Below are 16,610 nucleotides of genomic sequence, written 5' to 3' on the forward strand. Positions count from 1 at the left end.
ATCAAATGTCCGCCAGTAAAAACCGAGAAGATCAAATTCACGAGCTCGAAGAACTAAGAGCACTGGCATATGAAAATTCTTGGTCTTACAAAGAAAAGACTAAACGTTTACACGACGCCCATTTAAAAGTAAAAGAAATTTCAAGTTGGCGACCGTGTACTGTTATATAACACACGTTTACGTCTTTTCCCAGGAAAGTTGAAATCTCGTTGGACAGGTCCACACATAGTTGAATCAGTTTTTGACGATGGGGCGGTCGAGATTTCAAATTCTGAAGGCCAGAAGTTCAAAGTTAATGGACATCGATTGAAACCATACATCGATGGACCATTCGAGACCGTCTCGGAGGTACTAATCCTCCACCCAGATCAAAGAACATTTTGGAAGTAGGGTCTGGCCAAGACCCTGATTAAACTAGGCATTGAAATAAGGTTAAAAATATATAATAAACAAATAAAATAATAATAATAATAATAATAATAATTTTAAGTATTATTATGCTTGTTGGCCGTATGCAGTTTTTTTATATAGGTACACTACAGGAAAACGGACGAACAACAGGGGACGCTCTGTCAAAATTTCGTTGGCCCGTAGGGAAGTTCCTTTCCATTTTACCCTCCATACTTCATATGAATCTTATTATTAATCTTTTATGAATCTTTCCATATTGAGGACAATGTGAGATTCAAGTGTGGGGAGGGGAATTACTTGACCAATTGCTTGCTCAACTAATTATAAGATTCTCTAATAACAAAATTTTTTGTAGCAAACAAAGACTATTTTAGACAAAACCAAAAGAAAATCCAAGAGATTTTTTTGCAAATAACCAACTACAAATCTACTATAACCAAAAAAGTGAAAAAGTAAAAAAGAAGTTTTGTAATAATGAGAACAAATTTATGCAAAATATGGCGTTTATACCCAATCCATCCGTTACTGTGAGATAAACCTCATGCCATATAAATATTTTTTCGGAAGCTTTGAGTGAGTCATATGTTTCGTGTGAATTGGAACTTGTCGCAATTATTCATTTCAAGACCACACGAAGCGTTGTATAAGGAAGAAGGTAATATGATCACAATCCCATCAAACCATTCTCCAAATCACAAAACCCAAAAACCCTATCACACCACTTTATCCCTCTCACCGGTAAAATACAACACTGGTCTTTTACCGGCAGACCCTAAAGAACTGGAAATGCATTATTTCGATTTCAATTTCCTTTGCTGCATCACTTCACAAAACCTAGGTTGCCTCGAGAACCTAGGGAGAGAATCTTTCTCTTTAGCAATGAGGTGAGGAAAAAGTGGCGCCAAGATGAACAAAGGCCACCATTTTGTGGAGTTTCCAACAGCGCAATGAAAAGAAGTGCAAAAATATATGAAAGATGCTTAGGCTGCGGAAACTAGTCCCACTAAGGAAGATGTAGAAAAAGTCAAACTCAATCTCAGCATGAATATACCGAACTAATGAGGGTGGGGGCTATTAGGCTCAAAGCCGAACGATCCATCAGAGTTGAGAGTTATGTTCAGAGCAGGATTGAGGAAGAACTGATCCACATCCTCGACAAAACTGGTCTTGACGATCTGACCTTAAAAGAGTCAATAGGGTTGTTTAAAAAAAAAAAGTTTAGCAATCGGGAGAAAGGAGCTAACCGTTGAAGACATCTTAAGACTCCCGACAAACAGCAGAAGTTGTATTTAACGTCCTCATCCTCATTAACCTAAACCCTTGAACCACCACAAAATACCAAATCCCTACTCACACAAAACCAACCCATATTACCTTCTAATCTATGCAACCCTTCACAAAGGTGGAGATTTGAAATTGCTACAAGTTTATTTTTCACAGGTAGCATTTTGACTAAGAGTGTTCACATACATACATCACAGGTATGATCAGATATAAAACCGAGTGTGAGTGAACATTGTGAAAACGTGACGTTTTGCATAAACGGAAACTCATAAAAACAAAATCACCTTTTTATATATCACTACATATATTCCTATGATTTAAGGTTGGTTATTCTGTTCCCATTTTCTTGGAACTCTTTTGGGGATGTTTAAGCTATGGTCCTAACTTGCTATTTTTAGAGAATATTTATAAGTAGCTTGCTTGGGGACAAGCAAGGTTCAAGTGTGGGGATGTTTGATGTATATAAAAATATACATCTTTTTAGCATCAAATAATCTCTAAAAACTGCAACTTCTATCGTATAATATAGTTAAAATAACTACTTATCATATTAAAATGTATTTTCAGGTGAATCCAAGCCTCAAACGAAGAAACGAATTAAAAGCCAAAGAAAAACCAAAGAAAACAGCAAAACATGGGGCTGTGCTTCAGGAAACATGAGGCTGTGCTTCAGGAAACATGGGGCTGTCCTTTCAGGAAACATGGGGCTGTGCTTTTGGAAACACGGGGTCGTGCTTTTGGAAGCACGGGGCCGTGCTCACCTTTCAGAAACGACAAAAAGAATTAGCACATGTCATTAAAAAGCACGGGGGCGTGCCTCAGGAAGCACGGGGTCGTGCTTACCTTCCAGAAACGACAAAAAGAATTAGCACATGTCATTAAAAAAGCACGAGGACGTGCCTCTCAACCAAGGGGCCGTGGCCACGTCACAGAAAAAACAAAACAAATCTGGCACATGTCTTAAAAATGCACGGGGGGCGTGCTCATCCAGCACGAGGCCGTGCCTCACTCTCCAGATTGCCTATAAATAGTGGCTCTTGTGCCATTTGAAGAGTGTGCCTTGAAAAGATTTCTATCCGGTTCTCTATTATAAAAACACACACTAACACTCACATAGAAGGTTTAGTGAAGAGTTTGAAGGCTTGGAGATCATCACCATCAACCATCATCACCATCATTAAGAAGGAAGATTCATCTATATTTGGTTAGATCATTCCAAGTTTAATCATGTATTTGTTACCATCATTCATCTTAATGTTTATCATTATGCTTATTATGAGCTAAACTACTTTTACCATCTAAAATCTATGAAGAAGCTTTGTTTTGCTTAATAATTATACAAAACATGTGGTGTAGTCTAGTAAAGTACATGGTTATATTACAATTATCTTTTGATGAGAAATGTTTCACCATCTTAAATCACTAATTCAAAGTTGGTGGTTGTCAATTCCATTGGAAATCGTTCATGATCGATTCATGTTCTTGAAAGATAGAAATACTTTGATACATTATCGAAACATGGATCCTTATATTGTACTTATAAATGATGAGATATAAGTTATGATGTATTTTTCTAAACCTTGGTAATCCGAAAATGGCTTTGCTTAGGATATCAAATTAGTTAAAGAAATCATATGTTAATGGAATGTGAAATTATAACCTACATAAATCAACCAATGGGAGGTTGTGTGACTAAACTACAACCACCCGAAGTTGTTAGAATTGGTATTTGAGAAATCGAAGTCAATCCTAATCTTTCTACTTTACGAAACTACTTGCCAACTTAAATTGACATCAATGAGATGGCATGACATTAGGAAAGGGTGGACTTTAAAATGCGCATGCTATCTCCTTAGTGCCAAAGATGCTCACTTAAGGTTTAAGGAGCTATCTATCATATATTATTATGGCAAGTTTACCACATGTTCAAATATTATTTATCAATGCTAAAATGAAGTGGATTCTTAATCTTAGATGGTAACCTTCGCATAATTGAACAACTCGTTTAGAATCTCTTTTCTTGGTCACCTATATATTATATATATAAGTATTTATATTTTATAAGAATTTTGAAGAAAATTAACCCCAAAATGATTAAAACCTCCTATTAAAGTAAAACAACGATTCATTATTAGAAGCATTTGTGTCCACGGATCGATACTTGGTTCTTACCAATACTATTCTACATATACGATAGGTACACTTGCCTATTTTGTGTGTGTTTGGTCTTTGTAGAAATCACTTTTATAAATTTAAAACACGATCTTGTGCAAAAGATAAATATCCAATCTATCATATTTATACAAGCTACGCGCACGCACATCAATCACACTTAACTACCAGTCAAAACAGTGAAGTATAAAAAGTGAAGTACGTACCAGTTACCGTCTTAATGCGTTCAGCAAGACTAAACTGCGGCTACTTGGGACGATGAGCCCGCTGCCTCTTAGCCGCTGGTTCACCTTTGGTACCCACAGAACTCGTACCTGTGTCGCTCGCCTAAGAAGACTTGAAAGCCCTCTTTTGTTCAAGTTCTGCCAACAGATGCGAGACAGATGAAAATTCAGAAGCATCATCAACGCTTTCCTCTTCTTGGGTCACAGAATCGTTACTCGATGATAAAATGACGATCACCATATCAGAAGAAAGAGCGTTAAGTGGAGGAGGATTTAAAATGTACGTACCTGAGCGAAAGGTAGCGTCCGAGACTAGGGGTTCGGCTCGCACCTTTACCGGAAAAAGGAAGTTGCCCTTAGACTTTTCAAGAACGGGCTCGTCACCCACATCAAGAATGCTCTTCCGCGTACAACCCCTATCCTTAAAAAGAGCATTTAGCATAGGTCCAGGACCTGAAAGATAAATATAAAAAATTAATCATAAAACCTCAAACAGAAGAAATAGGAAGAGGGTAACTTACGCTCGTCTAAACCGATAAAGACAGGTTCCATGAACGGCGATGGCCATAAACGGCTCATGCCAGCCCATACAAGGGCTTCCTCAGGTAATGCCCGCATTGGCGTCGGTTCTGAAACCAAGATACGAAACCACTCTCGACCCTCATGGGAAGCCGTGACAATTTCTGGGAGCGCTTCAGTGGCCGGGCGTCGGACCATAGTATTGGGCACTACGTCCTCAGATATCCAGAAAAACTTACCACGCCAATCCTTAGAACCTTTCTCGACCTCGTAACCAATACTCCTATAGGACACTCCCTGACACGTGAACCAACCACCACGGTTGGCAAAGCGGTAAAAAACAGGAAATCAGTCAACTCGAGGTAACATCCCATGAGCAGTACACACAAATTCGTAATGGCGAATTCGCATAACAGGACGTGGATGCAACTGGGATAAATATATCCCATATGCACTCAATATTTTCATAGAAAACTTTGTAATGGGAAAAAGGAAATTCCCATAGACAAAATAGTCAGCATACACAGCCATCTTGCCAGGAGGTGGCAGACTAGCTATAGATCCGGTAGAGGGGAACTCAGGTTCCCACTCCGGTGGAATACCGTAGGTATCGATCAACTTTTAGTAATCAGATTGATCCAATTGAATCTCTACCTCGTCAATCTCAGATTGACTAGTCGTCATTACAACAAGATATGATGAAATAATGAGCAGATATAAGAAAAGGTTGAACGATTAATCGAAAACTTCAGAGAGAAAAAGAAGAAAGATATTCAGAAACCAATGGCGATTAAACTTCAAAAAGAAGCAACCTCCACTATTTATACCCATCGCAATTAATGCGATGGGATATAAACAGTGGAGAGAGAAAATCATCGCTCAATCAAAAATCACCACGTCACGCGTGAAATTCGAAAAAGAGAAAAAGGTGCACAGTCGGGTACAGTGACAGCCGTCATAAACATCCCATCATCTGTTCACGCGCATGCGAGTGGTCAACTTGTCCTTTTTCATGATTTTCCACAGCTCCCAACGAATATATTTCTACAACTTACAAAGATCCAAAATCCCCAAATGCATTTAGTCCAAAATTTCACCCGCATAAAAACTTCACGCGGAAGAAACACTGGACTAGGGAGACTTATAGAGGTAGGGTACCAAAAAGACCCAAATACCCTTAAGTAACACCCGCGGGTCGGAGAGGAACCCCTCATATATCACCCGCGGAACATATGGATCACCCGCACAACATGGTAGAGGAAGAACGCCCTTACACCACAAGGGGAAGCATTCAAGCACCCTCAGACGTCATCCGCGGGACAAGATATCCGTCCACTTAGATGACCAGGAGGCAATGCCAACAGGACAGCTGCAAATAACTAATTACCTTCTAGAAGAATAACCACGATTGTTACTTAGAGAATACGTGACTCGTCAACCAATGAATGAATGACACCTGGCTAGGTTGTTATAACCGTGCACATGGCCAGGGTTTGATTTGTCCTATCATGAAGGGACGCGTGTCCAGGTTGTTATACCCATGCACATGGGACGTATAGCTCAACCTATCACAAAGGGACACGCGTCCAGACGGTTATTAAGATCTTCTAGAAAGGGACACCTGGCCCAATCACAATTCCCACATCCCTCGGCTATAAATACTCTCTCAATCCTTATGAGGTATTCATTCACTTTCACTGTACTCTCTCTATATACTTAAATATTTTATCTCCTTCAGAACTGTACTTATTCTCACGCCGGATGGTGGTTACGGGAAAACCCCCTCTTGTCCTTCCCGTAACGAGACTCACGGTGTCTGTTTTGCAGGTTCCGGTCACTGGACTTTGGGAAATTATACTCATATTGTGTTGGTTGTTATCGTATCCTACCATGTGGACTCATTGGATCCAGAACCCGTTAAAGAGATCGGATCTATGTTTCTTCAAAAATAAGGTGCATTAAAAGGTGGCGGTGCATTATTAGGTGCATGAAACTGCAATTATATGTACTTTAAAGTACGATTACTAAAATCTTATTCGATTACAAGTAGATCTTTCTTAATAAACATATATATTTTATTTTATGCGAATCATATCCGACTTTGTTTAATAAGCACGTCCATCACTAAATAACAATATTTAATGTTTTATACCATAATATCGTCCACTAACAGCATCATTAAATACTAATAACGTGACAGACAATTAAAAGAAATTTTAAAAGCTATATTTTTTTTAACAAATTTAATTTTAATGATAATCACACACGGTAATCCAGTCTAGAAGACCCATTTTTGCTCCTTTTTAGCCATAGGAATGCGTGCGCCATTATTATCTCCAAATTTTATCACGACTTATAATTAATATGTTATTAAAAACTTCTCATTTGTAGCTTTCTAAATTTTTTTCTTTTTTTTAACGGCCAAAAATTTTATTATAAACAATCGTTACAAGCAAGACACTAGCAACGACTAATACACGAAAAAACAACCCCAAATGTGAAAAACCTCAACCAAACACAAATAAAACAAAAGCGACTCGAACACTCTTACAATGTTATTCAAAACTTCTCATTCCTAGATTTCTAAATGACCCACAATGTTGACACATAAGAATGTTTGTAGTACCCTTTTGTGGGTACCCATTGAGCTAGTTGAGTCGGGGAGGCTAAAGAAATGGTTACACTTTACAAGACTGATTTTCAATTCCTAAAGAAATGCATTGGAGACTGAAATAACATATGACACTAGAGACTGATTTTACTCATGACATGGTACCAAGGAACAATTTAAGGACTCAAATTATGTGTATTAGACACTGGATGTTACATGTCATGCAATGGGAAGTAATTTTCAGTTACTAAACTAATATCTATGATATGATTAGGGGGCTGGCAATATCAACCCCGATAACCATTAGGGATTGATTTGGTAGTATCGATACTAATATTTAATCCTAGATACCAATCTTTTCTGTAGTGGCTGGACTAACAAGAAGATAATTTTGATTTGAACTTTTCAATCACTAGTCAGCAGTTCTTAGCGAGGTTCATGTTGGCACCCACCTGAAAGCCATTAGTTAAGGGGCATTAACCTTCATGACAATGCATAACAACGCCATTGCAGAAACACGGGTCGGTGTATATGAGATGTGAAAGAGTTGTTCCATCATTAAGCAATTTAAAGCCTTGTAGGTGTTGGTTCAGGCCCCAAGCTACACACAATAATTCACGTATGTATATATGTATGTAGTATGAGAAAACAAAAATGCAAAACGTTGAAGAAAGCTTCTGTTATAATATTAAAGAAGAAGGTACAAAAAAAAATACAAGAGCTACTCCTATTTATATAAAAACTAAATAAAGCACATGCCAAAAGCTTAGTCCACGATTCCCTTAAATCAGCAACAAACTAACGTTCTTTAGCCCCCAATAAACTCGGTCAAACAAAGACTAAATCTTCCACAAACCCACTAAACTGACATGGGTAACCCATTTTCTTGCTAACCTATTTCAGATCTTCGACCCGTATCCGCTTCATGACCCGACTTGAACCGTACTCGACCCATAACATCAAGATTATACCCAACAGTAGGATGCTCATATTGCAAGTTTAAAGAATAACCACATGTAAGCTTCCATACGGATAATGAAGAAGTAAGAGCGGGCCCTCTTGTCTCACCCCTCGATGTGCTTTAAAGTCCTTAATTTACGTGACTGGTCTATGGTTCTTCCAACAATGTCAAACCATTTTCTAAATGTTTAGTATTTGCCCTTCCAACAATTAACTAGTTTGAACTCATTATATTGCTACCACTCAAAGGCCATTTAGGGTATGCACAATAGTTTCTATAATATCAAATCTAAAGTTTACTGTTATTTTACAAGAATATCAATCAATCAATCAATCAATCATGCCCAGTGAAATCCCACCGACAGCAAAGCTATAAGTAGGGTTTGGGGAGGGTGGGATGTAGGCACACCGTACCTCTATCCAAAGAAATAAAGAGGTGGCTTCCAGAGAGGCCCTCGGCTCTAAGTACATGTGTATGAAGCAAAATAAAAGAAATCAAAGTTTAACAGTTATATAAAAACTAATACTAATTATAATAATATTGATAATAAGTTCATAGTTTAACAGCTATATAAAAGCTAATAATAATTATAATAATAATAATATATGTAAGGGAAATACCATTATGGTATGTGACCTAAATAAGTAAAGTCTAAGCCCTAAGGTATTCAATTCTCTCTAAAAATCCTTAACTTTAATTCTACTTCTCCACGAATTCCTATCCTCAACCATGTCCTCGGAGAGGTTTAGGTCTATCAAATCATGCCTAATCCTCTCATCCCAAGTCAATTTCGGTCGTCCTCTACCCCTCATCCCCTCTATAGTAATGTTTTCTACGGATCTAACAGGATTCGTCGTCTGTCTTCTCTTTACATGTCCAAACCATCTCAGTCTCTACTTTCTTATCTTGTCTGCTATGTTCGCCACCCCTAATCTCTCGCGAAACACAACGTTTCTTATTCGGTCTAGCCTTGTGTGCCCACACATCCAACGTAGCATTCTCATTTCTGCTACCTCCATCTTCCGCACTTGTGCCTTCTTGATAGCCCAACAATCTGTTCCATATAGCATTGCAGGTCTAACTGCCACCCTATAGAATTTTCCCTTTAGTTTAGTCGGGAAACTCTTGTCGCACAATATACCTATGGCTACTTTCCATCTACACCATCATACCTGAACTCGGTGGGTCACATCACTGTCTAATTCCCCATCGCTCTGTACAAATGATCCTAAATACTTGAACTTCGTTACCTGCGGGACCACCTGCCCTTCAATTGTGATCTGTGCGTCTTCATTGTCGTTTATCCCACCAAAATCACAGTGGAGGTACTCCGTCTTAGATCGGCTAATCTTTAAACCTTTTGTCTCCAAGGCTGTTCGCCACTCCTCAAGCCTCATGTTTAGATCTTGTTTTTTCTCAGCAAGTAACACAATATCGTCTGCGAACATCATGCACCACGGGAGAGTCCCCTGAATCGACTTTGACAACTCATCCAAGACTACTGCAAAAAGAAACGGGCTCAACGCTGACCCCTGGTGAAGACCTACCTCTACAGGAAAGAAATCAGTATCCCCCACTGGCGCACGGACACTTGTTTCACTCCTGGTATACATATCCATAATTATCTCTATGTATTTCCTTGGCACTCTTCTACCCTCCAAGCACTCCCAGAGCACCTGTCGTGGCACACTGTCGTAGGCCTTTTCTAGGTCAATAAACACCATATGTAGATCACGCTTCTTCTCCCTATACTTTTCCATTAATCCTCTTATAAGGTGTATTGCCTCTGTGGTGGAACGCCCCGGCATGAAGCCAAATTGGTTGACCGTAACCTGAGTTTCTCGTCTAAGTCTAACCTCAATCACTCTTTCCCATAGCTTCATAGTATGACTTAGTAGTTTGATTCCTCGGTAGTTACCACAACATTGGGCGTCTCCTTTGTTCTTATAGATAGGAACTACATCGCTGCTCCTCCACTGATTTGGCATCTTACCTGATTTGAGAATACTATTGAACAGATTAGTTAACCACATGACTCCTTCCTCCCCCAGACACTTCCACACCTCGATGGGTATGTTGTCTGGGCCAACCGCCTTAGACCTTCCCATCCTCCTAAGTGCATCCTTCACCTCCTCTCGTGTGATCCGTCGGCAGTAGCAGTTATTCGATTGTTGTCGTTGAAAGTTTGTGTTGTCATGTTCTTCTTGGTAAGCTCTCCCATTGTTAACAAGATTGTGGAAGTAGGTTTGCCATCTTAGCTTGATGTCCTGCTCCTTGACCAGTACATGCCCATCTGTATCCTTTATGAACCTCACTGGTCCTAGATCTTGCCTTCTACGCTCCCTGGCTTTGGCAATCTTAAACATAGCATGTTCCCCCTCTTTTGTTTCTAGACTTTCATACATCCGTTTAAAGGCCGCCTTCTTTGCTTCCGCCACTGCCTTCTTCGCCTCTATCTTGGCCGTTTTATAGTTGTCCCTCAATTCCACTCGCTCCTCTTCATTCGTGCACCTCATTAGCTCCCTAAAACATCCTTGTTTTACAAGAATAAGTAATTAAAATCTATTGTCTAAAATAAAATATATATTATAAGTTGTTTGGCCTGAATCAAAAGATATAAACTGGATGAGTCAGGGCATTTAATTTCTAGTGTTTGAGATCACAACTTAACCATTAAAATCATAACCAGTAATGTCTTAAGTAACAACTCACATAAGTCATGCTTCTAAAATCTCTCTCAACATAATAACACCACAAGTAAACTTACGGTGCCCCGCTGATGCATTTAGGCGATTCCAAGCTCTCCAAATACGCACCTCCAATCGCAAATCCACCCGTCACCCCTTCAACCCTCACACTCCTGTGCCGTCTTTCATCTACATTATACACAACAACTTCATCTTCACCACCCAACACAATATCCCGATCGCTCCCTTCAACCATACACACAGGCTTAACATCATCCAGCTCAACCCCATCGATACAAACCTGAGTCCAAGACTCACCAACACCATACTCCTCCATCACCCACAAATCATTCCCTACAGGAGTCCCGAACATACAAAGCTTCCCACCAAGAACAACCAACTCATTAAACACGCCTTTCTCGTTATCAACCAAACTCGGCAACTCAATTTCGCTAAACTCCTCATTTTCCAAACTAAACGCAACAATCTTCGACGCGTATCCGGGCCGTGTGGTTGTCAGCCAGTGAAGCTTCTGGTTAACCAAAACACCACTGGTTAAATGCCCGACCGCATGATCGTAAGGTGAGTTGTTCAACCTCCTCCACGAATTGTTTCGCAAGCTATAAACGGATACGAACATATCGGTGCAATAGGGATTATGCTCGTTGTCGGTGTCCCAAAACGAGATGGAGACTAGTTTGTAATCATCACTGGATGAATCATAACCGAACCCGTACATAATAAAACTCTCATGATCTGGTAACGCGTAAGGGTTAACTGGAACCTTCCAAAGCTGTCGTGTGGTTGGATTTGTTAAGAAGATGGAATCTAGTTCGTCTTTGGCTAAAACGATGCCGTTGCAGGATCCTAGTATTTGTTCCCACATGATCTGACGTGGCGGGAAAGTTATAAGTTGTATTACGGTGGTGGATAGGTTGTTTATGTGGAGTGAGTACAGAGATTTGGTGTCGGAGACGAGGATGAGTTTAGTGATATTATTATGGTGAAGGAGGTGTGTTTTGATGAATTTGGGATTGGAGATTAATGAGTTCCATGTCTTTGAAACGGATTTGAAGCGGCCGAGGGATTTGGCGGGTAAGCGACGGAGTATGGCTTGGGTGATATTCGGAGGGAGGCCGGTGTGGGAAGAGGCGGACATTGCCGGCGGTTTGGCTTTGGTTAGGTTTGGTTCGGTGTTGATGGATGATTATATTTAAGACGTGTGTACAGATTTGGCACTATGAGATAACTTATAAAAATGTTTACCGAATATATTAAGATTTTTATGGTACATGTGTTATCATTTTTAAAGTGTGTACGTGTTAAGTTATCATTTTATATATGTCATCAAATTGTCCTTATTAAATAAAAGAAAGTGAAGTGAATGTGGCCCAATGATATAAATAATACCCTTAAATTAGATCGTGTATATGTGTATGAATGTAGAGTACAATGGTCAAAGAAGGACTTGTATTAGGCGTAGTTGAAGTCACTAATTTGTGAAAAACGTCTAGTTGTGAGTGTTGTTTTTCAAAGATCACAAAAAGATAAGATAGGGTGTATGTTAACTAAATAAGTGTTGTGCGGCATCTTTGCATCCTGAACGATAACCTTTTTGTGCCGTATGCAATTGAGATTCACTAGTTTTTGTCCTGTTTTGAACTCATAAGCGGAGTGGCCAATTAATTCTCAACTGTAGAGAACCGAGAAGTTTAAGCAATTCTAGAACACACCTTTTCTTAATCATTAAGACCATCTATACTTGTGACGTTTTGCTAGCTTGGCACAAAGTTTAAAATAAAATCTCCTTTTGACCGTTCCAACGGTCACATTACCGTTTAAAAAAAATAAAAAAATTGTTTTATTTATATTCATCCTCAATCAAAACTCACCAAATTTATGAACCTTTCTTTCTTAACTCTATATTTTCTCACACCAAATTCCCTATAAACCCTAAATGGATTCTCCCACTTCTATATATAACCAATTTTTCGGGCCCGACCGACAAGCCGAAGACGACGCGGAGGAAGAGGCGGTTACAAGTGCGATTGTGCTCGCGACAACTTATATGAATTCTATTAGCTCTCCTCCACCCCCAGTTTTAAAAAGAACATATATCGAACGAGGTAGCCAACGACTCGCCTAGATTCAAGAATCAGAAGACTTTTAAGCGTCGCTTTCGGATGTCTAAAAATTTATTTATGCGCATCACCAATGATTTGGAGCGTGAGCTTAATTACTTTAAGCAAAAAACGGACGGTCGGGGGACGCTAGGATTCACAGCTATTCAGAAGGTTACGTCAGCCATACGCGTGCTCGCCTAAGGAAACACGACCGACATCAACAACGAGTATTTAAAGATGACCGATAAAACAACTCGGGACACATTGGAGTATTTCTGTTACAGTACATTTCATTTTTTAAAATAATTATATCACTTTTTTTACTTTAACTAATTATTTTATAAATTGTATAAATATAGAAATATTAAATTATATTGACCACATTATCTAAGAGAGCCCAACTTGAACGATCTACAATGGGTATGTTTGGCAAAACTAGCTGGTAGCTGTAGCTGAAAGCTGGTGGCTAGAAGCTGTAGCTGGTAGCTGTTAGCTGTAGCTTTTTAGAAATATTTAGGTGTTTGGTAGAGTAGCTGGAGCTTTTAATAAAACTAGCTCGGTGCTCGCGCGGTGCATCGTTCTAATCCGAAACCTATTCTGACTCGACCCCTTTCGACTCAAAACCGTACCAACATGAACCAGACTAAATTAGCCCTTTTTGCATCGACTCGTTTCGACCATAATTTGGTTTTACATATGACTTGGGCTTGCCTGACTCGACTTGTTGCCGATCCTAACCAATAATCACATAATATGTTAATTTTTTAAAGTTAAAGAATTATAACAATATGATATTCAAATTAAATAGAATAAAATGCTCGTTTTTATGATGCAATTTTTAAAAATAAATATTAACATGTGAAAAAGTTATGGTCTTTTAAAAAGTCATGAGGGGTAGTTGGTTGTGAATATGGGTTAAATATGTAATTATTATATGAATTAACAAAATGTGATGAAAGTTCAAGTACCAAAGTTGTAAAATTTGAAATATTAAAAGCTTGTAGCTTTTTCTAAACGCTATTAGTTGGAGCTTTTAGCTTTAAGCTTTTTCTCTTAACCTAAAAGCTTCAAGCTACTTTAACCAAACAAGACTTTTCAATAAATTTGAGTTTTTTCTTAAAAGCTTGTAGCTTAAAGCTCTTAAAAGCTCTTTGCCAAACATACTCAATGTCTTTATGAGGCACATGCAAGGGTGCGTGGTTTACCCGACATGATCGGGAGTTTAGATTGTATGCATTGGGAATGGGCTAATTGTCCAACTTCATGGCAAGGTCAATACACAAGAGGTGACCAAAAGGGACCAATGGTCAGCCTTCAAGCGATTGCTTCATACGACCTTTGGATTTGGTCGGCATTCTTTGGTATTCCCGGTTCCAACAATGACATAACCGTCTTAGAACAATCGCCTATGTTGGAGAGTTACATCTTTGGGACCGTTCCCATCGCTTCGTTTTGGGCTAATGATAACTTCTCCGATCATGGGTACTATCTGGGCGATGGAATATATCCAGAGTATGCGATTATCATGAAAACATTTAGAAACTCGTTGGATAAAAAAGACAGTATTTTAAGAAAGTACAAGAGTCTGTGAGAAAGGATACCGAGAGATGTTTTGGGGTTCTTCAACAACGCTGGCATTTTGTTAAAAATCCTTGTCGTTTATGGTCTTTAGAAATAATGAAAAGTGCTATGTATGCGTGTATCATAAAGCATAACATGATCATCAAAGACGAGGGAAGAGCAATATGTCCAACTTTCATACCAGACTCAGATCTACCACGAACTCCAGCAAATATGGCGCAAAGACTTGAGAATGCGTATTTTGTGCGGTCAAGAGAAATACATAATGCATTTAAGGGGGATTTGGTCAAACATCTTTGGATGAATCGGCGTTTGCTATGTGAAAATGAAAACCTAACCACAATGAATACGAAGACGAGATCGATGATGAAGACGACGACGACGAGGGTGATGATGGAGGCGAGTAGTTTTTGTTTTTATATTAATGCAATATTTATTTAATAATATATTATTATTATTTATTTACTTTTAATAAAAAATTAAAAAAAAAAACAAAAAAGTGTAAAGGTGACTGGGCGTCACGTGACGCAAAATGCCCAAGGATAGAGAGTTATGACTACACCCTCTTTTTGTAAAATTTGGAAAAGCTAACTAGACGTCACATGACGCAAAATGTTCACATGTGAAGAGTTATGACTACACATGTCTAAGCACTTTCAAAATATATAGATAAGTGACCACGAGCCATATGTTAAGTAAATAATCAAATAGACTGAATCAACCCAAAAACATTTGACTCCTCATATTTTATAAGTCTCGTCAAATCACACACATCGTCATGTTTCTCTTCCACGAACACCATCCTCAGTGGCTAAATATACACTTGACATAATACTCAATCAAAGTGTTCACGTAATACTCAATCAAAGTTTCGAACTTTATGAAGTTTGATGATATAAAGTCTGAATACTCTTGTGTCAAACCTTACAACTAAAATGAAATAGAGAATTCTATCACCTTGCAAACCCACAAGGATGCAAAATTCAAAAAAGAAAACAAGGTAATCTAAAGTTGCTCCAATATCCCATCCATTCAAAGCAATAGCAGGCTCCATAGGACTGTAGGATCGCCACCGGGTGTGATTTTGGTTGTAGTTAAATCCCGATGATACCGATTGTCACATCTTTGTTGTGGTTAGTTTTATCCAATCCATAAGGACCAATCATCCGTTCTCATGTAAATAGAGGTTCACAAGTGTTGTCCTAGCGCATGGCTGATCAGGGAGGTGGCAAGAAACCATGCATTAACCACATTTCTTAGTATATTTGGGACACTCCCCCAACACACCAATAAATATTGTCCACTTGAGCTCACAAATTTGGTTTTCCTTTGTTGCTTGAGTGAAAATTTCCCAGGAGATTATTCAACATAGATTGTTCACTCAAGCATTGTTAAAAACACAAACTCAGATCACTTTATTTCAATCAAACAATCAAAATACAACTATGTTCAAATCAAATTACACCATTGATTAATCCTAACTGTTCTGTTCTAATTTATTTGACTTTCTTTTAACTCTAAAACTTGTATTTGGTTTCAATTTGTAAGATAGATAGCTTTCAAAATTGATATGTGTTTGGGTAAGCTTTTAAAACAGCTTATTTGCTTTTAGAAATGAATATGAATATGAATATGAAAGGATAATTTGGCATCTCTCAACCATCTTGTTGCTTCCTCCTTATCTTGGTCGCCATTTCATACACTCTTTCACTACCTTCCTTCTTCCCCAGAACCCAACATCGTACGCACGATCTCTACCCATTTCATTTCTCTTTATCTGTGTCCCAATTATGATGCTTCTATCTTTTCTTATTCTATGAATAATAATAATAATAATAATCATCTTCTAATTTCTATCCAATTGCTTTCACTTTTTTATGGGTTCGGAAAGTGGTATGTTTAGTTTTTACCCAGTTGCCATGGTCTTTGCTATGCACACCAACTGTTTGTGAAAATGCCTAGCTTTATTTATTACACTGCCTGCTTAATTTACCAGGGATTAAAGAACTCACTGGATTGGTGATACATGTAGTGTCT

At 38.6% G+C, this 16,610-nt stretch overlaps 1 protein-coding gene across 1 annotated transcript; it reads right to left on the reverse strand.

The window, feature by feature from the left end:
- Positions 1–10,898: 10,898 nt before the first annotated feature.
- LOC143539198 (F-box/kelch-repeat protein At3g06240-like) lies at positions 10,899–12,064 on the reverse strand. Its single transcript, XM_077032580.1, has one exon. It carries the CDS (start codon positions 12,026–12,028, stop codon positions 10,946–10,948), a length of 1,083 nt encoding a protein of 360 aa, XP_076888695.1. The 5' UTR covers positions 12,029–12,064; the 3' UTR covers positions 10,899–10,945.
- Between the last annotated feature and the right edge of the window lie 4,546 nt (positions 12,065–16,610).

Source organism: Bidens hawaiensis, unplaced genomic scaffold (genome assembly GCF_021521415.1).
Source record: "Bidens hawaiensis isolate Kalapana, Puna unplaced genomic scaffold, B.hawaiensis_p1.1 tig00011824_1, whole genome shotgun sequence".
In the NCBI taxonomy this organism is placed as follows: domain Eukaryota; kingdom Viridiplantae; phylum Streptophyta; class Magnoliopsida; order Asterales; family Asteraceae; genus Bidens; species Bidens hawaiensis.